We start from the raw sequence: 22864 nt of genomic DNA, 5'->3' as shown, positions 1-22864 counted from the left end.
TAAAGAGTAGAGTATCTGATGCAGAAGTAGAACGTTGGCTTCCTGTTGTATCCACGTGAACGAGTCTTTATTCATAGCATCACAGGATGGCTTGGGTTGGAAGGTACCTTAAAGCCCATCCAGTTCCAACTGAGACACCAGGTAGCAATCACCCTCCCTTCAGAAGACAGCAGTCTCTCTCAGGGAGAAGGCTGATGAACCTACAGTTTCAGGAGGAGGTTTTTAAATACCTAAAGAATAGCCTGAACTTGTGCTGTATTAGGATGGGGAAAGAATTCATTTATTTTAGCTAGTGTTTGTGTGGTTATCTAATAATGGCTCTCAATGACCAGGTTTTGTAAAGGCAAATTCCTTGTGATTTTCTCTCTCTCCATAGAGACAGAATTCGTCGTTATCAGCTATCTCCAGCCTATGCATGCTTTTCATGCTTAGGGAAACTTCTTAATTAGTGCAAATACTTGAATCAAACAGCAGAGAGTTCAAGCATAACTGAAACAGGCAGAGCCAAGGAACCTGGTGGCAATGAAGGTCACCTGCATGGCCTCAGCTGCTGCTGGTTCACTTAGCACTGCTGGCACAGCCCAGCATGCCGGAGGTTTGCCATGCTTCAGATCTGCTGGCAAAAAGTTGGGAGTTACTCTTTCTTTCCTGTTTCCAAATGCTTTAATCTGTAAAACCAGTCAGGGGAACTGGGCAGGTTCCTCATGGTGTGCAGTTGTGTCAGCGTGTCTGACTGTATGGTGGTGTGGGAGGAGGAAGCAGCTGCCCAGGTGAGCAGGAGGTGAAGCAGTGCATTTGGCGGGCAGTAAGGGCCAGGCTGGAAGAAAGCTGTTTCAGCCCGAGCTCCCTGTGTGTCTGTCATCTGTTCTCCCTGACCAGGCCATTGGCCTTCAGGTCTGACATGCTTGACCTCTTCCTAGAGGCAGCCAATGGGGCTACACACCTGGACTTGCCTCACCAGCGTTGGGCTTTAGAGTTTGGGGTTTTGTTAAGTTGCTGCTGTAGGAACAATACTGGAGCAGCAGGGGAAGAGAGAAAAGGTTTGCATCTTTGATTTTCTACCTCTTTTCCTTGATGCTATGCAGATGAAGCCCAAATATATTTTCTTTTCCAAAATGTCTTTCACCGACTCAGTGAAATACACAGCTAAGATCTTGGTGATGTTTACAACCCCCCGTCGTTATCAGCACACCACTGCAGAACTACAATTAGAGCCCAGAGAATGGCTGAGCGCTGGAGATGGATGTTCATGTTCTGTCTTTCTAATCCAGTCTCAGAAGCTGTTTGGGTAGTGCAAATGATAAGAACACAAACGTTTTTTTCTTCTTCTTTTTTTTTTTTTTGATCACTTTTAAAGTCATTGTTGTCACCATCTTTTCTGATTCCTTTTCTGAGGTGAGTTCAACTCTTCAAGTTAGCCTAAATGGCAGTTCCCTGAGAAGCAGTGACTTGTCACTTGTGCTGCTTCTTCATGTCTGTGGGGATCAATACTCTTCTGAGGAGACCTAACAGAGCATTGCCCAGCAAAGGAACAATGAATATTTCTTCTTACATCTCTGCATCATCTGTAGGAGGCCCCCCCAATTCCTCTGAAGGCCACTTCCACCTGTGTAGTTGCACAGGAGATGTTGCTTTCACAGAGGCATAAGAACAGCAGCAAAAGCAGCCCATGGTCCTATCCCAAATACCTCTTTGTGGGCTAACTGAGGTGTATTTGTAGGGGTGCGGAGAAGGAGAGGGAGGTATGCAAGAATATGAAGGAGGCAGCTAGGAAAAAATGGCAGCAATGAATTAGGGTTGGACTGTTTGAGCAACTTGGAGCAGCTGGAGCTGCTGTGGGCAGGGATTTTTTGGCATAAAGCCTAGGAACAGCTCAATTCCAAAAAAGCAGCTGGCAAATTAGTGCAGTCTGGTAGTACAGACTGCGTAGTGTGCACTTCTTTGTCTTAAAGGGATCGACTCATGCCTTTATTAGCCACTGGGATAGGAAAAGGCACACGAGATTACAGAAAGGAACAGTGTAAGATGAGAAGGTGCAGGGAAGGAATAAATTCATGTGTGTAAATTCAGAATGTTTCATGCAAGTTTCCTAGGATGCAGCAGTCATCTTCAACTGAAGTTCATAGATTTTCTATTGAAGCATATCAAGGTACTTCTAATTAATATCTGAGACAAATTAAATACAGGTATGCTTATCTGAATGTGAGTATCAAGTTTAAGCAGATAAATTTGACTAGCCCCAGGTTAGGTTGCTTTCGAATGTGTTTTAAACTTCGTTTGTTCCTATAGTGTTGTATTAAGAGAACTAAGTTTGCTTGAAGACCTCTCCTACGTACCTGACCCAAAATACAACTATTTTGATGTGCAGCAGTTTATACTGGAACAGTCTGAAGCTGCCCAAAACTGGCTTAAGTAAGGTGCAGAGGTTAGCTTCAAGACTGGCAGGAAGAAGTGTGAGTCCCTGCCTGGGTACGCCTGCTGACCGAGGCTGGGCAGCAGCGCTGCCTCCTTGCCCGCTGCTAAGCGGTTTTATTATTTATTCTCAGTGCCCAGCGTGTCATGGTATACATTTGGGCAGATGACTTAAAATTTGTACTGGTGTGGAACAGTTCATGCAGAATGCGTGGAGGCTCTGGCCAATATGAAGTTGCCTATTAAATCATATTCTCTGCCAAGTCTGGCCACCAATGAAGGTTTATGTTTTTCTTCTACGTGGCACTGGTGCTGTAAGTGCCACATTTCCAGTCCAGCCCCCTTGTGCTTAATTAAAGAACTGCTTGAATGCCTGGAATGTCTCCGTAATCTCAGCTCTGTGAAATACCACTGCCTGTGCTCTAAGAGGAGGGGCAGAGGGACCAAGTATGGAAGGTAAACCTTCTTCCCATCTTTCTAGAATTCTCTTCCACATACTAGGATAGAGGAAAAGCAGCAACAACAAGAAACCCATAGAAGTCCAAGTGCCAGTGCTTAAATGTAGTGCCAGTGTCTGTTTTAGAGGTCTTGGCTGCAGAACATTGCAGTGCTTCAAAAGCAAAACCTTGAGTAAGTTCACCGCAGCTTGCTGGGAAAGGACTGAATGTCCTACGGTAATTCTCTTCTCTTTGGTTCTCCTCAGTCCTATAAAGGGTCGTTTGATTCTCATTAACTCTTTAATTCCAGGTTAAGGGTTCGTTCCTGCGATAAGCATTTAAAATCACTTCTAAAAGTCCTGTATCGAGCTGGTAGCTCTACGTGACAGAATTCCATTCATAACTAAAGGGTAGCAAATGTAAAAGGGATGTGCTCAGTATGCCTGAGTGTGCAAATACCATCGCTTGCAAGACTTAATTTTGGAGAAGGTCTGCGCAGAGAGCACTAGATGGCACTGCAGTACAGAGCGGCTCCTCACGGAGGCTGCCCGCTCTCCTTGGCTGCCCGCAGAGAAAACGTGCGCTGAGGGCAAAGCGAAAATCATCGCGTTTGTTCCACGCTAAAAGATTTGACTTTTGTCTCAGGAATTCTCCCCTTCCCTCCCACTCCCCTTCCTTCCTTCCCCTGTTTAGCTTTGCCAGTGTTCCCCATGGCTTTTCACAGCTCATCTTGAATGTATTTCTTGCTCTTCTGACAAGTTTGGCAGGTTTTGGAACATAAAGCTTTATGAATGGTTACCATTGCTGCAACTGATTACCCTAAGAATCACATGATAGACAATAAATGGAACCACAAGTTCTAAGGGAGTTCTTTCTACTTTATTAATCCCTCTGGTAACTCAGCTTGGTTCTTGAGCACTTGCCATCTGTCACTGCGCCACATAATCAAGTATTTGGGGCTTGTGCTGGACCTGCCATGACTGGGAACCTGCCCTGCCTGCTAATTGCCATGCCTCGTAGGGATGGGTGGTGGGCTAGCTCAAGTGATTTTTTTCCAGCTGCACATCAGTTAAATGGGCTCCATGCAGCAGGAGCTCAGCCTGCATTACCCCTTGGCCTCTCCTCCGTCAGGAGTTTGATAGCACTGTTTCCAAACAGCACGGCCAAGATCTCACGACAGTGAGTGCAGCAGACTGTGGCCAGTTTAGGTGGAGGCAGTCGCAAATAAAAGAACACTTCTACATGTTTTCAGCTTGCCACTCACCAGCATTCCCATTTGTGCAGGGTCTTTATGAAAGGTAACGGTTAGGCCAGCACTGCTGAGGCTCTTGCAGCAAATGTTGAGTCCTTGTTGTAAGGAAAGGAACAAAGCAAGAACTATTGAAATAAGCCATAAATCTCATCTCCTAACGGATAGCACGGCCACACGTGCATGGCAGACAGAATGAAGTTCAATGTGCAGTTTTATAGAGGCTGTCATGCTTTGTCTCTCTTCCCAGTCATGCCATCACAGTTTGGGATCTCATACTATTTTCAGGAGTCAGAGAACCAGGAACATGCTCCTGCTTTGCGATTGATCAGCAGGAGATTCAGAGCTGATGGGAGAAGTTCACTGGGCTCCACACCACTCCCGAGATACTTTCTGTTAAACAGCAATTACAAACTCCTGCATCTTTGATCTCCTCGTTGGCTGTTTCTTGCTGGTTCTGTCTAGCTTGCTTCAGCACTTTGGGAAAGACATACCTGTCAGCTCAGGGCCATCCCATGCACTCAGTCATTCAAAGATAGTGTAGCTTTGCTTATGTAATGCGATGTGCTTTGGTGCTTTGTTTCCGCTTTTGTCTCCTATCTATTACACCTTCAATAGCAATTTCCTTTGTTACGGATATTTTCTGCCCTTCTTTCAATGACTACAGGACATTCCAGTGTCTGGTCCCAACGTGATCAACTGGTCTGAAAAGCAATGAAGAAACAGGCTGATGGCTCTGGTCTGCACAGGACGTGAATTCATGGTGTGCCTTTCTAGATACTATCATTCTTCACATAAGTGAAATAATCTGATAGGTGCTTTTACCATATGGTAAAAACAGCTCCCAGCGCCAACCTGCCCCTCTCTATGGTAAGACTGAACGAGAACATAGACTTCACTGGGGAGCATTAAGGTATGAAGGCAAGAAAAAGAAGATAGACACTCAATCGCTACTGAATTGTGGTAAGACACGGAGGTGCACGCAGGTGTGGGGAAACATTGGCCCCAAGCTCTTTGCAGTAGAATTTGATAAATACCCAAGAAAGACCTATGTTAAGTGGTTTGCCTTCATTCTGCCATCTTTTCTTTTTTGAATGGTTCAGTCTTCAAAGAGGTTGAAGAAAGAGGCTTCTTATTTACACAGAAAATTAAGGCAGAACTTCATCAAGGTTGTGATAACGGTGGTCTACGTCTGTGAGAAGAGCAAGTGGTGATGGCTGGTTTGAAACTTTCATACATGATGGTTGAAGAGTAGTTTTTGTATGAGGACTTCAGTAATCACTTGAAGGGTCAAAGAATCTATTTTTAACAGAAAAATGTTTGCATTAATTCTGTAAATATTGTACTAACCATTCCGATGATTTTTTTCAGAGTAAAGCAGTTTTAAACGATTTGGCTGTAACTTATTTGCAGGGTCACCCATAAGTTAGACAAATACTGAAGTAATTGATTTGAAGTCCTTTGGTAACATTGTGAGAATGCCATTAGCATTAGTTTCTGCACCCAGATTAATACTGACTGAGATGACAAAATCAAGTGCTGTAATTCTCTCTTCCTGCTGAAAAGCTATAAGCTGAGTCTGCTGGACCATCAGGGCAGATCTTAAAAGTCAACATGTGTAGTGTTTTTCAAACTGGAGTAAACTTCTAATCTGCGTCCAGAAAAACAGTATTTCCTTCTCTGTTACAGAGATTCCAGTTTTAATGCCTAACTTATCAAAGCAAAAACTGATAGAATTTCGCTCTGGCTGATTTTACTTTACTGAAAATTTTTGGGGTGAAAATCTACAGTGCCGTTTACATCGCTTACTTCAGAACTAATAATTTCTGAAAAGGCTTCATCCAAGCCCTGCTCAAAGCCAGGAGCATTTAGGTACCTCTGTCCTTTTCCTTTTGAATAATGGAGTTTATGTTCCCAAAAGGCTTTGCTTTTGAAAAATATCAGCCTCGATGTATCTGTGCCATGTCAGATGATTGCATTCATAAAGCATATCTTGTTCTTGAGGTAGTATAAAAGTCAGTTTTGTTTGAAAACAGTTAATCAAATGGTGACAAGCTTTAACTCCTCATTTACTTTACAATGTGATACAAAATAAATTGCAAACGTGGGACTGAAAGGACCCTGTGGGTCACCGAGTTCATCCCTAATTCTGCAGATGGATATACGTGTCTGACGAGCCTACACCTTTCAGTAGTCTAAAAATATAAATGCAGAACCACCGTAAACACAACCTAATATATGCACAGAGGTTTCTGCAACACTACTGTGTTCTGTCTTAATTTCACCTTGGTATTCTGGTTGTGGCTAGCAAACAGAGACGCACTCACAGACAGACAAAGAGTCTGTTGGCTGCCACACATGTTGGCTTTTAGCTAAAGAGGTCAGTAACACCTCCTCCTTCTCATCATCAGCTCCTGTGACTGTGGATAGTTGCAGATGAAGTGTAACTTTCCTGGTCAGGACACCCGGAGTCCACTACTGATGTAGGGCACTACCCTTGTTTCACACTTGGAGACACAGAAGATAGGAGAGAAGGAAAGCGAGTGAACCCAGCATTCCTGTAGACCACTGATATCAGAGGAAAAGCAACAGGATTATTGTTTTCCCTAGCACAGCATTTAAAAGATGAATAATGACTCTGTTGTCTTCCTTGGGGACTCCAAGAAGAATGTTTTTTGTTCTTGTGAAGATCAGGTTCTGGAAAGAGAGGGTGACACACTGTGATCACAGCTTATCTATATCAGCCTACTTCTGCTTTCAGAGTCCAGAGCACAACTTTATGTATCTGGAAGACCTGAATCAATTTATAGGAAAAAAAATTGTCAGGCTGGTGTATACCACTGAGATTAGACATTCTAGGGTTTGAAATCCCTCAGTGTTAAGGACGACAGTCCCTAATACAAATTTAAGTCATTTACAAAGCAGGGATTAAAGACTAAGTATTCCACTCTGCTAAAAAATCTTACGGCTGTACAAATAAGCTGCTTCAAGACCCGTGTCTCGGATGTCGGACTACTTTACTCTTATCTGCAGCTCCTTATTTTTGTCTCTCTGCTGCTCTGTTCTTTATTTTCCTCTGGATTCCTAGCTGCTCTGGTAACTGGCGTTGGTGAATATGGAATTAACTTGTTTATGCCTAAGGTATCATTAAAAGAAAAAACAACAAACCACCCTACCTCAGCGGGGTTCATCTCAAAAGTATTTCCCCTCAAAAGCCACCTTTGATGAATCATTTATTCCCATTTTTCTAAATATCAAGTGAAAGCAAAAGAATCAGCCTCAGTGCTGCCATAAGTTTTAGATTTGTACTGCAATTGCCGGTTTAATCTCACTGTGAATGAGAAATAAAGCAGTACTTCTTTCTCTGTAATTGAAAGGGCTCGGTTTCAGATTCATGAAAATGAGATTGCATGAATACTCCAAAGACAAGTTATATTCATCTCCACATCTCCATCTTCAAATTAAAAGTAGTCTTTTCATAAAGAAAAAAAATAATGATGCTCTGATCAAAATTCTGAGAGTTATAAATAAGGAATCTGTACACAAAGGAACTTTGTATAGTCGGTAGAGGAGTGTCATATGATGGCAAAAGCACATGAGGGTCACCCTGAGGATTACATCATCTGGAGGAGAACACAACATGCATCTCTTATATGAAAAGCATGTAGACAAAACCTTGTATTTGCAAAGCCTTAGCTTCTTGGTCTCCAGTGTCTTATTAAATGTATGAGAGGTTATTTTTACCCTCTTTACGTTTATCTTTCCTGGACATGCAATATTAATCCTTACTTAACTTCACAGCCTACCATGTGGGAGAATTAATTTGTGTTGAGAGCACTCTTCTTATAGAAGAATTTTAATGCATTGTGACAGGTAACTTTTTTCTACTTGCAGGGAGAAAGAGCGAGTGTTTGTGTGAACCTCACTAACTGCTTCTGCTCTGTGTATTGACCTTTATCTCTTAGCCTCATATACGTGTGCATTAGACACAAAGGGTTTGAAAACAGCAGAAAATATCCCATGATAAAGGGAACATTCAATGTGTGTTGCCCAGTCCTTCAAAGCTTCAAGGACGGAAGTATGCTGGACTAAGTGCAATTTCATTTGTAAGTAAGATTTAATAAAACTAAGACCGTATGGTGCTCAGCAAGATGCAGTTCAGTACAGAAGACAGCCAATCAGTGTATATTCTATTTAACAGAAGCTTTGACTTCCTAGAGATAAAGCCTGAGGACAGCAGAAGTGACAGAAGTGTTGACAAGACAAACTTGTTCCTATTATGACTTCCTTCATGAGAGACTGAAGGGAGGCAGCTCTGACAGTCATGCGAGGAGGAAAGTCTGAACGTAGCTGGAGATGGATCTACAGCCTGCAGGTCAGTCAAAAGTCTATGCTTTTACCCCAGCTGTGCTCCAGAGCTCACTCCCAGCCTTCGTTCCCCACACTTAAAAGATGGGATGCTTCTCAATTCAAGGGGAAAAAATGCAACTAAGCAACATTCAGAGGAAGCATCCCACCTTCCTGTTACAAAACTACTTCTGTGGCTGTTTTGCTTTTTACTGGTAGTGGCAGCCTGTCTTCTCAGCAGCTGTTATTCCTTCAACTCCTTAGCAGAGCTGCAAAAAAGAGCACATGTTTCTTTGTTGCACATCTACTGAAATTGCTCTCTGACTGCAGATCACTTTTACCTTACTTGAAGAAATGGCTTATTCTTAGATGTGAAGAAACTTACACAGGCCCTTTGTTACACTCTTAGCTGGCCAAAAGCAATGGGCACAACTTAATATTTGCTTAAATTGTAAACTTCCTTCAGAATTATTCATTGAATTCAACAGATTCTGGTCAGAGGCGCAAATTAAATACTGCCCATGCCCAGACAGTAGGAGTTGAGAGCACCTACGATGAAAAATTCCCTAGCTATTTGAGAAAATACAACTAATCAAACCCAAATGCTGGATAGGATGAGGAAAGAAATGCACAGGAAATAAAACAACCCTTTAAAAGAATGATGGTCATTTGCTCTTATGGTGCCATATCAAATATGCTTAATGTAAACAGTTGTTTGTCTTAGCTCTATACATTATAGCAAGGACCTCCTTGGATAACGTCCAACAATTGTTAAGTCTGTTTCTGCTGAACATGGGCCATGTCTGATAACTGTGTAACAATAACAGGTAAGCTGGATCTGCTCTGATGAGAAAGTCCTTCAGAGATGATCCGTCCTGTTGAACTAAAGGACAGGACTAATTTCAGGGAGCTACGACTATTTTGTATAGCAATAAACACGACGAGTTTAATCTCTGAAATGGCTGGTTGCATATTACCTTCATTTATGTGGATTAGTGCTTTGAGGCAGTATCTTGAATGTAATCAATGGGATTCATCAAAGTGCTGTCAAGAAAGCCAGGTTGGCTCCTTACTGGTAAATCTTTTTCAGACTTCCTTCCTCTGGTTTAGCTAGCTAGACCTTATTCATACTTCTTACTCTAGAGCTAGCCCTTAAATTCTGAAATAATTAGTCCAAAGAAATCCATTTTTATGAATTTTATCACACAACTATTCTTCTGCTCTACAATATTAACGTTACCCCAAACTGCGTGAGGCCTACATCAAAGCAGGTCATTTCAGGGGAAAGATAAAGAGCAACCGCTGCTTACCGGGTAATAAAAGATAGACTGAAGCCCAACTTATATCTGAATTGTTTTGAATTCTTTTCCTGAGGGTAAAATGCTATTGTGAGGAGTTTTCCTTGGCTTTGTTCTGTTGCAGATAGATTGTGTGATACGCAGTTTTAGGCCTCAGTGTTACTCACTTCTTGCAGTGGGGGGCTGCAGATGCCAACCCTCAGAAAGCCATCCTTTAAACACGCACCTCACCTGAGCACGGGGTCTCTGCTTGGGCACTGCACACCTTCTGCAGAAAGGTCGCTCTGTCCACATGAGCAGCGCTTCACCAGCACAGGATGGACAACCGGCTGTAGGCCAAGGACAGCATCACAGCTCCTGACAAGGTCTGGAGCACAAACCTTACGAGGAATGGCTGAGGGAACTGGGACTGTTAAGGCTGGAGCAGGTTCAAGGGGAGACCTTATCCCTCTCTACAACTCCCTGACAGAAGGTTGTGGCGAGGTGGGAGTCAGCCTCTTCTCCTGTGTAACTAGTGACAGGATGAGAGGGAATGGCCTCAGGTTGCACCAGGGGTGGTTCAGGTTGGATGTTAGGAAAATTTCCTCTCAGAGCTGTCAGGCACTGGCATGGGCTGCCCAGGGAGGCGGTGGAATCACTCCCTGGAAGCATTCAAGAAATGTGTAGATGTGGCACTGAGGGATGCGATTAGTGGGCATGGTAGGGATAGGCTGATGGTTGCTGGTGATTTTCGTGGTCTCCTCCAACCATTCTGATTCTTTCGCTGACAAGGCACAGAGCAGTGAGTCAGCCCTGGCCTGGCTTTTGAAACAGCACTGAAAGACCTTATGGTGTGGGGTGGTTTTCTGGGAAGAGAGCAGCAGCTGGGCTGTTTGAGAGGACACAGCACCAGGGCTTGTCTTCTCTTTGCTCTCCACCCTGTGAGCGAAGGAAAGGACAGTGGTGTTGGGAACTGTCTGTGACCATGGAACGCGCTCCTGCAGCTCGGCCTCGCCACATGTCGTGTGCCTCAGCAGCTGCACCACGGGGACTTGGCATTGGAGGCAGCAGCTGGGGAGGCTGCCCGTAGCCTTTGGAAGCTTCATACCATATTGCTTTTGTACACAGGACTCCGGGACTTTGCCCAACAAAATGGGGAAAACCCTCCCTGCTGCACGTGGGGGTACCGAGCTTTGGTGCCTGCAAGGAGGGCCGCCTGTCCGACAGGCCGGCTCCTGGCAGCAGCGGGCGTCCTGTCAGCACCTCAGCTCTCTGCCCGGGGAGCACCTCGCAGCTCTGTCCCCTCGGGCCCTTCTGTCCCCTCAGGGGCTCGGCGTGCCGTCAGGGTCGGGCCTCCACCCCCGCCCCGAGGCCTGCAGAGGGGCTCGCGGGCCGCAGCGAAGCGCCGAGCCGTGCGGCGCTCCCCTCCCCCGCCGCCCCCGGGCCGGGAGCTGCACCTGGCCGCAGGGCAGCCGGCCCCTCCCCGCCCGCGGGTCCCGCTCGCCGCCTGGGCCGCGCCGGGGCGGGCGGCTCGCAGCCGAGGCGCCGGGAGCCCCTCCCGCCTCCGCCGCCTTCGGGGGCGCCTCGTCCCGCTCGCGGCGCCTCATGGCGCGATGCAGCTGCAGTGGGAGGGAGAGGAAACCCACCCCCCTCGCCCGGCGGCCGCCTTTGTAACCGCTCAGCCCGGCGCGCCGCCCGGCCCAACTCGCAGCAGCTCGGGGAGCGCCGGAGCGCGGCGGCGGGAGGAGATGGAGCCGGAGGGTAAGGATAGGGTAGGGGTACGGGATAAGGCGAGGGTAGGGGTACGGGTAAGGCAGCGCGGCCGGGCCCCGCAGAGCCGCTCCGCCGGACCCCGCGTCCCCGGGGAGAAGTTTCCGTGCGGGCTGCGCTGCCGCCCGTGCCTTCTCCTCGGCGGAGGCCGGGGGCGGTCAGGGGCCGCGGGGAGCGCCCGGCTGTGGGCGGCGGGGGCTCTGCGGTCAGGGGCCGGCCCCTGGGCGGCCCCGCTCCAGGTGTGCGCGGCCGGAGGGCAGCGCGGCCCGCCCGCCCCTTCCCCTGGCGGCGCCGGGCCCTCTCCTCGGCCCGGGGGAGGGGGGGTGGCGGGGGGCGCGGGGCCGTGCGGGGCGGCCGGAGCGGCGCGGCGTGGGAGCGCCGCGCTCCTTTCTGCTCTTCCTCCCTCCGTGGCGCAGCCCTCAGCTGCAGGCCGGGCCGCCCCGCTCGCTCCCGCACCTTTGTTGGGGCGCGTCCCGCGCTGTCCGGCGGCGCCGGGGTCCGCCGAGCTGCGGCCGCGTATTTTTAGTTCTCCGAAAACCACATAAAACCGGTTCTGTGAAGCGCTGCTTTGGGTTGGACTATTATTAACTGCGGAGATCAAATTTATTTCCTGCCGATCCATATTTAGGCGTCGCGAAATGCCAAGTTTTTGCTCCGCTCTCTCCTTTTTTAATACCTTTTGGAGCTGTTAGTGCTTCTAATGTAAACCATTTCTAGTTGCAAATTGGAAACCTCTGAGCCATAATGGGCTGTTGCGTTGGGCTGGCCGGCTCCCCTAAGCGCTGCGTTCTCGTGCAAGAAGAAAAGAAAAAGAGCCCTAAATATCCTTCAGAGATTCATGTTTAGGGAATTGGCTGCATACATCGTAGCTGTTTTTTAGACCTCGGTACCTATGTCACATTTTCCATTCCAAGTATTAAGAGTGGTTAAGTGATGTTAAAGGGATACGCTCTACCTTCGTTCCCGTGCGGGCTGGGGGGAACTTCAACACAAAGGAAAATGGCTCTACAGTTGGAAAGAATTGGAGGCGAACGTCTTCTTGCAGTGCCTGAAACGCAGCAGCACCGAGGAGTGAAAGAGGCTATTGGCAATTGTTAGTGACCAGAGCTGGGTTTGTTGTCCATGCAATGCAAGTGGGATATGTGCTGATAAGCACATTGATAAAAGTGTTTTTTATGGTTGTTATGAGGTGCGTATTTTAGTAGTGAGCTGGTTTTCATGCTGTTTGTGAGGGTGCTGTAGTTACATAGATGATGCTCTAAGCAGGAGAGCCGTGTTTTAACGTCATGGGCTGACGTGAGCGAGCTGGTGTTGTTTGTATTTCTTCTTAGCTTAACGGCACCAGAGATAAGTGATAAAAATTAAACTGAGTTCAAAGGAAATCCTTCTTTTGAAGAAAAAATCCTAATATTTCAAAAATGGAACTTCCCCTCTGCTGTCCTTCTTGGGTAGGTAAAGGCTGAACGAACCCAAGGGAGATGACGGTGAGTTGCAGACCTGCTGATGTTCCCCTCTGCCCTGGCTCCAGGGACACCCAGTCTGACCTCTGGCACCTCCTGAGCTCCTCGGGTAGCGAGCTGCGGTGTGCTGGGTTTGCAGACGGGTCCTGCGGTGCAGACTGAAGCCTGCAGGAGGTGGTCTGGGGTACCTGCGTTAGCAGCCTGTCTCCGTTCCTTACAGAAGGAGCCAAAGGTCTCTAGTTAGGTGCTGGTAGATAGGTGCTATAAATATCCCACCCTGTGCAGGAGCATGTAGTTCTGGTGACTGTGGTTGTCTTTGGTGAGTGAGCTATTTGTGTTCTCAAAGCTAGAGCTGCTGCAGTGTGGTGATCGGTGTAAGTGATGTCTGTAGATGTGGAGCTTGCTTGCTCTTGTGACTTTGGTCAGATGTGCCCTGCTTGTTGAGCCCAGGCTCAGTCCAGACTGGAGGAAGTTGGAATCAATACCTTCAGTGTGGCGCCTTGCATGTCTTGCCAGAAATGGATGCAGGATGTTGTTTTTCCAGAGGAGCTCTGCATCTTTACAAATGTGTAGATAGAAGCCTGGCAGGGTATCATCCTCCACAGAGATGGGAAGAAAGATAGGAGATGGCAATGGGTTACCCTTTCCTTAAGGAAAATCTGGTGTCTTCTGGCAGTGCCGCAGGAGAGGCTGACCTGCAGAGCTTGTGTGAGTGTCCCCTGCACCGCGTCACTGGAGGTGATAATGTGCAAAGCAGTTGAGACTTGAAAGTGTTTTTGGTCTTGAAGCCTGTCAGAGATGTAGGAAAGGATTTTCTGCTCCAGACAATGGAAGTGATTAATTCAACAGAGCAGTGATGGTCCTCAAGGCTTCTCATGTGGGATGAGCTTCTGTAGCATGCTCAAGGAGGAGGAAGAGTCCTAGGGCAGGAGCAGCAGGAGCAGGTTATTGGGACCATGGGACACCGGGAGGAAAAGCACAGGAGGTCAGAATCCAAGGTGATAACTTTTCACTTGTGCATTGTTTGCACTGCAGTATTTTGAAGATGGGCTTTGTGGCTGCTTTTTGTTTGTTTGTTTTCAGTGCAGCCCTAGGTTTTTATACTCCAGGCTTCGCGATTAAGTTCTTCATTGTTTGTTTTTGGGAAAGCTTTGTTCTCAAGCGAGCAGTGTGGGGTGGGGTAATTTGGAGACTGCAGCCCTCTGAAATCCTATCTAAAATTCATGCATTTCCCTCTGGTTTTCACTGAAAACCAAACAACGTCCTTGGGCTGTCCTTGGAAACAGTTCTGTCCTTCTGCATGAGTCGGTTCAATGGATGAACGTTCTGGTTCCTGACTGAAGCATATCTGCTGCTGCTGACCCTGCTGGATGGCAATGAATGTATTGCCTTCAAATTGTTTGTACCTACTGGTGATGTAGGAATCTTGTGAAGACCATCAGACAGCAGTCATGCTGGTGCAGATGGTCCTCCTTTGGTTGGTGTGCCCGTGTAGTCCTTATGTGAATTGAAGGGACAACGAGTGTTAATGTAACTGTGGTGTGATTAATGCTTTGTTTCTCTCCAGCTGTAAACTGGCTCTTACTAAAACAGCTGTAAACTTTTCAAATGCTTCATTTGCTTCTTCAGGCCGTTTTGTAAACAGTTGAAATGTTTTTCTTTTACTAAATAATAAAAACTTAAAGATTGTAAAACTATTAAAGAGAGGTGGTTGATAAAACCAAGTAATAAATGCTTCTGTTTTGCATGACTGATTGCAGATATTGTATTGGGACTTTGAGTTGTTGGCTATGTGAATATTAACTTACCTGAGTGCAATAAACAGTGTTGTAGATTAAAAGTAGTAATAACTACTGTGGCATTTGCTTTTGTTGGCCTTATCAAATTTTAATGTGAAAGTAAATGTTTTGCTTCAGAGACCTTGGTTTGTGATCATTGTCTAATGACGAATGTTGATGCCGTTTGCAAAGTCTCTCTCCTATTCCAAATTTCCTGCACTTCCCTGTGAGTGAAGAATTAACAGCATGTATTTTTCAGATGCGGAAACAGAGAGAATCAGAGATAGCCTGAGGTAGAGTGCACAGAAGTACAAGTGGGAGAGAGGGGAGTGGTGACGAGGGAGGTGGTGGAGCTCCTCAGCAGCTTTCCATGAGGTGGTGGAGCTCCTCAACTGCTGTCCCCATGAGGTGGCTGCCATCCATCCGTGCTGCTCGCCCACCCCCAGCTCTCAGCACTCACCTTCCTTGTTCCCCTCCCCAGCTCAGCTGAGCACTGAGCCCGGCCCCGCCAGACGTGGCACCCCACACCTCCACCATGAAAATCCGCCTTGAAATTGGGGCTAGATGTTTGCGCATCAGCATTGCATTCAGTGGAGCATACGGTAATTGGTAATCTGGAGGCAGTCGTGGCAAGAACTGCCTGCTTTGGGGGTTATGAGGAGTGAAACCTGAGAAGGCCTTTGTTGGTGTAAGTATGGTGGAGGTGCGCTGGGGAGTGCTTGAGGGGAAGCGTTCTGCCCCTCCCTCTACCCCCACTCCCCATCCATCTCCTACAAGAGGTTTAGTGTAACCGTGCTACCATAACTACATTTTACTCTTTGCAGTGTCTTAAAATTTTGTGGGTCTTTGAATGTGATTCCTCAGTCGGTGGCTTTGCACGTTCTCTGTACTCAGTATGGGTAGGATACTGCGTGCCGTATCTCGGTGCTGGAAGGCTGTGCCAGCGCAGAGAAGCGCTCAGGCGGGGCGTCCTCTCCTGCAGCACTGGATGGAGGCAGAGGCTGATGCTCCTCTCCATTCCCTCCCTGCCATGTCCATTGCTTTCTTTGGGCAGTGGTCGCTGTGTACTTCTGTGGGAAGCACCCGGGGTGCACTGTTGTGAACTGGCTTCCCCATAATGACAGTATTTACAGCACGTTGCCTCTGCGGTCCCTGACCACTACCTCTCAAAATACTTACTGCTTTTTCTGCTGGTGTCACTGACTTTTGTTGCTATTTTGGTCTTTGTGCAAAATGCAACTCTATTTCATTTATTGGTATTCCCACTTCCTTGTTTCTGGGGCTGCACTGAATTTTTGACTTCAGTCTGTGGTGCAGAGCAGTGGGCTGCTGATGGAGCGGGCTGAATGGGGCTGGGGAGAGGAGGAGGTTTGCATGGCATAACCTCAGTCATTTAGCATAGTAGGACTCCCTGCATGCTCCTTGGGGTGCTCAGAGGGGTGGTTCCACAAACCCATTGCCTCCAGAAGCTGTGTTAACAGAGAGCTGAGCTGCCTGCCTCAGGGCCGGGAATGCTGCAAACCCCTTCAGGGTGTCTTTCAAGAGCATCTCTGCATGATGGCAGCAGCTTGCTTCTTCCATTTGTGTTACTTGGTCTGACGTGCCGGCACATAAATGTGGTCGACTGCAACGTAAAACAGTTGCCCAAGTCTAACTTTCCTTTTGCATGAATGCACTTAGTACTGCCTGAGAGATGTAGTGCACATTGGTGGGAGGAGCAGGGAAGGCTGGGCTCAGCGTGGCCGGCACCCCGAGGAGGCTTGGCAGCCTTCCTGGGCTCCTCTCTGTAGCCGTGTCCTGCAGCGATTGCCTGGGGAAGGAGCTTTTCTGTCTGGAAGGAATCTGTCAGGCACCAAGATAGCCTTTGTGACTTTCTTTAGATGCTGGTGACTTTCTGGAGCTCTCAGAGTTCTTCAAAGCAAGAATGGCCATCTCTAAGTTTTTGGATTGCGCGGGTTGGTGCAGCGCTTCAGCGTTAGAAGCATTGCTTGCAGTTCTGGGGCGAGCTCCTGACGCTGAGTAAGAAGCTGTCATCAGGCAGTGAATGGAATAATGTACGATTCATGGTCTTCGAATCTGCTATTAGTAGTAGGAAAAGGCATTTCCTTGGATGACAGAATCTTGAAGGCGTTAACAGGGGGATGGAGCAGACCACAGGAAACGGCGGCTGTTCAGTGCTTTAGGTCCTCGTGAATTCAGTATGGACAAAAATAGCGACGTGACTGACATTATGCATTCAAGGCTGAGGCTTCTCCTTTTGAAGTGTAGTTCTTCTGCAGTGCAGCTCTTCTGAAATTCTCTGAGTTTCCTCAGAGATTGATTTAACACGTCTCAGAAGTTCTTTGAGTTAATAAAGGTGGAAGTACAGTGTCTTTATGCTGAGCTGCTGAGTGGATTTTTCATGGTGTTTGCTGTTTTTCTCTCGTCGAGCATTTTGAGTTGCTGAAGCATACAGAGCCACTGTGCTACGTGTAGCTGCATCTGCCATTACTTACGGTGCTCATCGATCTGTTTAATTAATGTGTAAGACTGAAGCACTGGGACTTTGGACTCTGGTTCGGCCATCAGCGTGTTATGGGAAACCCAACCCACATCCTTTGGACGAGCACTCAGGTGCAGTGTGCACGTGGCATGCACTTCTGTGCACATCAGCATGGCACGCTGCATGGAGATTTTTCTGTTTCCAAAAGTCCAAAGAGCCCAGTAGTCCCAGTACTGTTTGGAAGGTAGGGAGGCATGTGAATGTCACTTGGATGTCAGAGGTTTCTCTGGCTTGTTTTAGACTTCTGAAAAGCAGGCAGGTGTCTAACTATAATGAAGGAATTTAACACTGGGCACTAGTTTTTTTAAACTCTTGGCCCCTCTTTATTCTTTCTTTTTGAGCTTGCAGGCTCTGAGCAGAAATTCTCTCTTGGTAACTTAACCCTGAGCAAATATTTACATTCATGAGATTCTTGCTACTTCAGCAATCGTTCTGGGCCTTGAGGTTGGAACGGGGTGAAAGTTACTGTACCAAACATTGGGGACGGGGAAGGGAGGCCTGAGGAAGGTTCCAGATGTGGTTTAACCGTGTTTGGTAAGAATCACCTGTTCAGCATGGTTTGGTTGTCGCTCCTCAAACATCGCGGTATTTATTCCACAATAGTTCTGTAGAGATAGGATGTCACCTGCCGCCATCCCCGTGTGTATCCAAAGGTGCTTTGAGCGTGGAATTCCACCCACATCTTCAAAACAGCGAATGAAAATGTCAGTGTTGAACTGAGGTGAATGGAATAAAGGAACGACTGAGGTGGAACAGAAGGAGAAGGTAAGTAAAAGGTAAGTAAGGAAAGGGTAGGGTGTCCCCATGAGGTGGCTGCCATCAATCCGTGCTGCTCATGGTTCAGTGGGTAATATTGGTGGTAGGTGGATGGTTGGACTAGATGATCCTAGAGGTCTTTTCCAACCTTAGTGGTTCTTTGAAATGCAGAAACCATTGAAAGGAGGAGGAAGAGATTTTGAGGATTGTATGTTTGAAATGAAACCTATGGGCACCGCAGGAATGAAGGAAAGATGTTCCAGTGTACAGAAGAATAGAGAACTGAATAAACAAGGCAAAAATAGAATTCGGTATTTGTGGATTTCATCTAGACCTCTGCCTCATATTCTTTTGTTATCTGGATGCTGATGTTGTCCCACAGCGTGCCCAGCACTGCCTGCATTGATGTGGAGAAGAGTGAAGAAGGCAGTGAGCTCGGTTCTCTCACGTGCAGACAGACAGGTTCCTCAGCGTGCTTCAGCACAGCTCAGCAACAGCGTAGAACAGCATAGCTTCCTCCCTGCAGCCCACCTCTGCTGTCCTCTACCTGGCATGAAAGCACGAAGCCAGCACAAGCGGTGCATTGTGTTCCCAGCTAAATGTGACAGCAGTGGGATTGTGCCCCTGCAGTCAGATTTGTGCTGGAGGCTGACGCTGTTCTGCCCAGAACTCCTGGAGCTGTGGCAGGATCTGCAGTTACTGACACTGATTAAAGGTCTGGCCCCCGGCTATAACAGTGGATAGCTACATGTTGGAACTGTTACTCTTTGCATTGAAGTAGCGTATATGGTTTTTCTATTTAAATATTTTCCCCTTTTTTCCTGTTTGTGGAATATCTGCAAAGCCCTGGGTTGGGGGTGGATGAATTTGCCTAGAGGAAAATCTCAGCTTTCCAATTTCCTGCTGGAGCCAGGTGTGCCACCTCCGTGCACCGCTCGCGCTGGCTGCGGGAGTCGTTCTCTTGGTTGAAGTTTCCCATGGAGAAACAAACAGTGCTGCCTGCTGAGCCCTTCTGTATCTGTTTTATTAATCGCTATTGAAATTCTTACAGCCAGCTTCTGAGCTGTACAAGTGCGGAGCCAAATACGGAAGTTGAGGGGGAACAACAGCCCCTTGCTATTATGCAGTTCAGAAACTAATTTCTTAAAAGTATCTTCAGCTTCAGCAAATGCACGTCTTGCCATTGCTAGTTTTCTAATGAAGCTGCAAGCGTTCACAAGGAACCAGCCAGGGGAGAGTAAAGTTTCCTTAGAATAAAAAAAAACTGGCAATAAAAGCTTGCTTCATCCCTGGAATGGCCGGAGTTGGGTAGCTGGTCGGAGTTAGAGCTGCTTGGTTCTGATGATTGTGCAGTCAGAGGAGTTGCTTCACATGGAATGCAGAACAGATGCTCTTCTATTCACTTGAAAGAGAAGACACAGACAGTTTTTTTTGTGTGTGTTTCTCAGACCATGGAAACCCTAAGAGTTATTTTAAAAATTGCTCATCTTCTTGTTAGGACAAAGAATCTGTGCAAGTGAATTTTGAGGCTAAAGGAGTTGTTTTGGTAGTCTTTGTTTTAGTCCAGTGTTTGCTCTTTGCCAGTGGCCACGGCCACGGTGTCCTTGGGGAATGGGGTCCACCATTGGTGTTTGCAGGATGTAGAGACATCAGAACAACTTGTTGCTTTAATTTCTGGTTTGGCTCTGATTTGTTAGTTAGTTTGATTGTTCTTGGTAAGCCGATATCACCAGTGTGGTTCCACTGTTTTACTTGCGTGCTCAAAGTCTTAAAGCATTGTGTTTTGGCAATAAACACAAGGAGGTGGGGAACGTTCAGCCTGACTGCTGTGTGCACCAGCAAAGTACTGCATTTTGAATCCTAACGGACTCTCTCAAATAAGAAACCTGCAGGTAAGTCACCTTCAACTGCTGCACAGCACTTACTGTTTTGATGGCTCCCTTCTCTTCCCTTCCTCTTTGTTCAGCCAGGTTACAAAGAAAACCACCGTCAAAAATAGAGCAGGACTGTGTTAAATAATGAACTATGGTAATAGGACCTCCATAAGGTGTTGTCTTGTTTTCTGTTCAGTGGTGGGTTGGAAACCCAGGAGCCGAAGATGATGTCTGTAATTTGGAAATGACACGGTGAAATGTGCTTTAAGATCTGACAGCACAGGCTGCTTTTGAACTTTGCTCTTTGCTTTCTGCTACATCCACCTTTGCACATATGTTGCTCGGGTCTCCCAGGCCCAGCTATCAGCTGCTAAGGGCTGGCTCCAGGTTGGCCGGGCACATGAGGTTGTCCCACCTTCACTTCCTGATTCACTCCATAGGCTTCATTGGATGACACTCAAATGCTGTTGATGTTTCTGAGCTTTCCTGCTCACCTCGTTGTCCCACTCCAGGACAGCTGAGTGCCCTTGTTTGCTGCTGATGAGGAGAACTGTCGACCTCCCACAAGCTTCTTCCATTTCTTTCTGATCCTGGTCTGTTACCTCTCCTCTTCCCATGTGGTTCTGTAGTACTGTACGTCTTCAGGATATTCATGCTGGAATCTCTTTGCAAGATGCGTTTCTGGTGCAGCATCTGCTTGGCTGACGGTATGTCTTAAAACTTGATAAAAGCGGAGCTGCTGCAGCGATGGGCTAACATGATGTTCATCTGCATATCCGACTGGTGACCACATTGCAAAAATGCACGTTTGTGCTTGCAGCCCTTTAAAACTTTTGAGTTTAGACCAGAAGCTCACAGATTAAGTAGCTCATTTGCACACAGTTCATTAACTGCATCTTTGTGCTGCTGCTTCTCCTGGTTTCTTTTTTCCCCCGGAATTGATGTTCCTCTATCTTGCCATGGAAAAAAACCAACATTATTTGTTTAGTCAGACTGCTGAGCATGGACAGACCGTGGGTGTAGCATGCAGAGCCCTGGGTGTGGTGATACGATAAGTAACGCGGCCGATCATCGCTGTCATTCCATAGAAGTGCACATCATATGTGAAATCCCCCGGGGGCCGGCCGAGGAGGCACTGCTGCTGGAAACTGATGGTGGCTTCAGGCAGTGGGGAAAAGAGATGAAGTTCCATCTAACAGACATTTGGTTCATTAATAGGTATTTCGTATTGATCTAACTTCTGAAGTGTATTAAGGATTTCTAAATGGCACGTGCCTTCGTTTTAAGATTGCTGTGAATTCATCATTTGCACTGAAAGCCTGAAAATACTTCTTTTGGAATATAATTCCAGTTTATTGGTGTTGGTTGGGATTTGCAGCAGCAGCACAAACATGCAAGGGGAGCAGTTCAGATGTAACCCAATTCTATAACTTCCATCCTGGCTTTAGATTTGAAAAATCTAGTGGTGGAAAAAGTGTGCAGACGTGTTCAATATGTGTGTCAGACCTTCAAGTCCAAATCATTACTTTTCAGTCTGGCATCACAATGCAGAAGGCTGTCACTTCACTTACAGCAAACTATGCTGAGTGTTCTGGTTTTCTTTTGGCTTTTCAGCAACTTTGGTGTTAAAAGACACTGCCCGAAGGAATAGTACATTTTTACCCCCGATGCTTCTGCTGCCAGATAGTGAGGGGAGGTCACACGTAAAGGGATTAACAGGGGATGGAGCAAGATAAAGCCTTGTCTGAACAGCCCGAGTAGGCAGTACTTTACATGGGGATTGATTCCTCCTGGATGTCTTTTAATGGCAGGACCAGAGCTGATCAGCCATATCGCATGCTTGTAAAGCAAGAGAGTCTGACAAATGCTAATGGAAAAGGGAGTCTTGGCTGGAAATAGTGCTGGTGATGTGCAAGTTACTGTTAGGTTTATGTGCAGAGTTCTGTTTAAAATGCTGCTTCTTTATGTGTTTCTGGCTGGTGCTGCGGTTGGATAACCAGTTCATGGAAATGTGTGTAGTAAGTTAATGTAATTTCTGCTGCTTATTATGTTGAGAATAAAAGATGTAATTGATCAGATTTTACTTCATAAAGGCTGTAGCCAACAGGTTTGATTTTCTGTGGTGGAAATATGCGGGAACTGGGTGTAGATGTTTTCCTGTTTTGGTCCCATCGTTTTGGTTTTCAGTGCTGTAAGAAGTGCTGTTGTGCCTTTAGCTGTCACTGCCTATGAATTTGTCCTCGTTCCCTGCACCCAGCTGGCCTTTTTGAATGGTATGTAGGTCCAGATTCTTTATTTGAACTCGCTGGTGTTGCTGATGTGATTATACTGCAGTGTCTGATTTTTTTTCTCTCTTTCAATCTCGATAAACCTATTTTTAAGAACCCCGTGCTGGACCTCACAATTGCAGGATTTGAGCGAGTTTGTTTAAGCAAAAAACCAACAAAAACTGGAAGTCTGCAATTTTTCTGTATTGTTATTTTTTCGTTTATTTAATGGCAGTCTTGATAAAGTCTGATTTATGGAGGAGGGTTTGTAGCACAGACATTGCCGGGGTTTCTGCAAGCAGAATTTTCGAGGGCTTAGAAGTGTTTGTAGCAGTGAGATAATGACAACATTTGGTGCTGTGCCCTGGCTGAAATACGCAGCCCATGGCGTGCGGGTGCTGAGGTTGGTGTCCTGCTTGGAGTTGGGCTCGGTGGCACAGCGCTGCTGTTGGCCGTTCTGGTGCGCCCATTAAATCTGTTCTCCACGTAGCCCAAATTCAATGACTAAAATCAAGTTCAATACGTTTTCAAGTTTTGTTGATATTTGAAATAAATCCCGTAGTTTTCTCTTAATTTATTTAATTGTAACACCATCCCTTCTTGAGAGCTGTCATGGTAATGACTTCCTTCCAGGCTGAGGATGTTTCTTCAGTACTGGCAGATCTGCTCTAAACATTTGGAGCAATCCAGCAGAC

General features: G+C 46.6%; 1 protein-coding gene across 10 annotated transcripts in view; it reads left to right on the top strand.

The window, feature by feature from the left end:
- The first annotated feature begins 739 nt into the window (after window positions 1–739).
- The window catches only part of FGD3 (FYVE, RhoGEF and PH domain containing 3), a 111130-nt gene continuing 89005 nt past the window's right edge, over window positions 740–22864 (top strand). For 2 of the 10 annotated variants that reach the window (XM_015293410.4, XM_046900169.1), the window contains exon 1: window positions 740–8473. In XM_015293410.4, the coding sequence (XP_015148896.1) occupies window positions 8455–8473 (19 nt within the window). In that variant the 5' untranslated portion in view covers window positions 740–8454. Of the gene's footprint in view, window positions 8474–11241; window positions 11484–16518; window positions 19921–22864 lie in introns of those variants that run through there. The other 8 variants (XM_414331.8, XM_004944555.5, XM_046900163.1 and 5 more) reach the window with 7 other exon arrangements.

Source organism: Gallus gallus, chromosome 12 (assembly GCF_016699485.2).
Source record: "Gallus gallus isolate bGalGal1 chromosome 12, bGalGal1.mat.broiler.GRCg7b, whole genome shotgun sequence".
In the NCBI taxonomy this organism is placed as follows: domain Eukaryota; kingdom Metazoa; phylum Chordata; class Aves; order Galliformes; family Phasianidae; genus Gallus; species Gallus gallus.
Note: the sequence above shows the minus strand (reverse complement) of the source record. Positions and strands in the feature narration are given on the sequence as shown.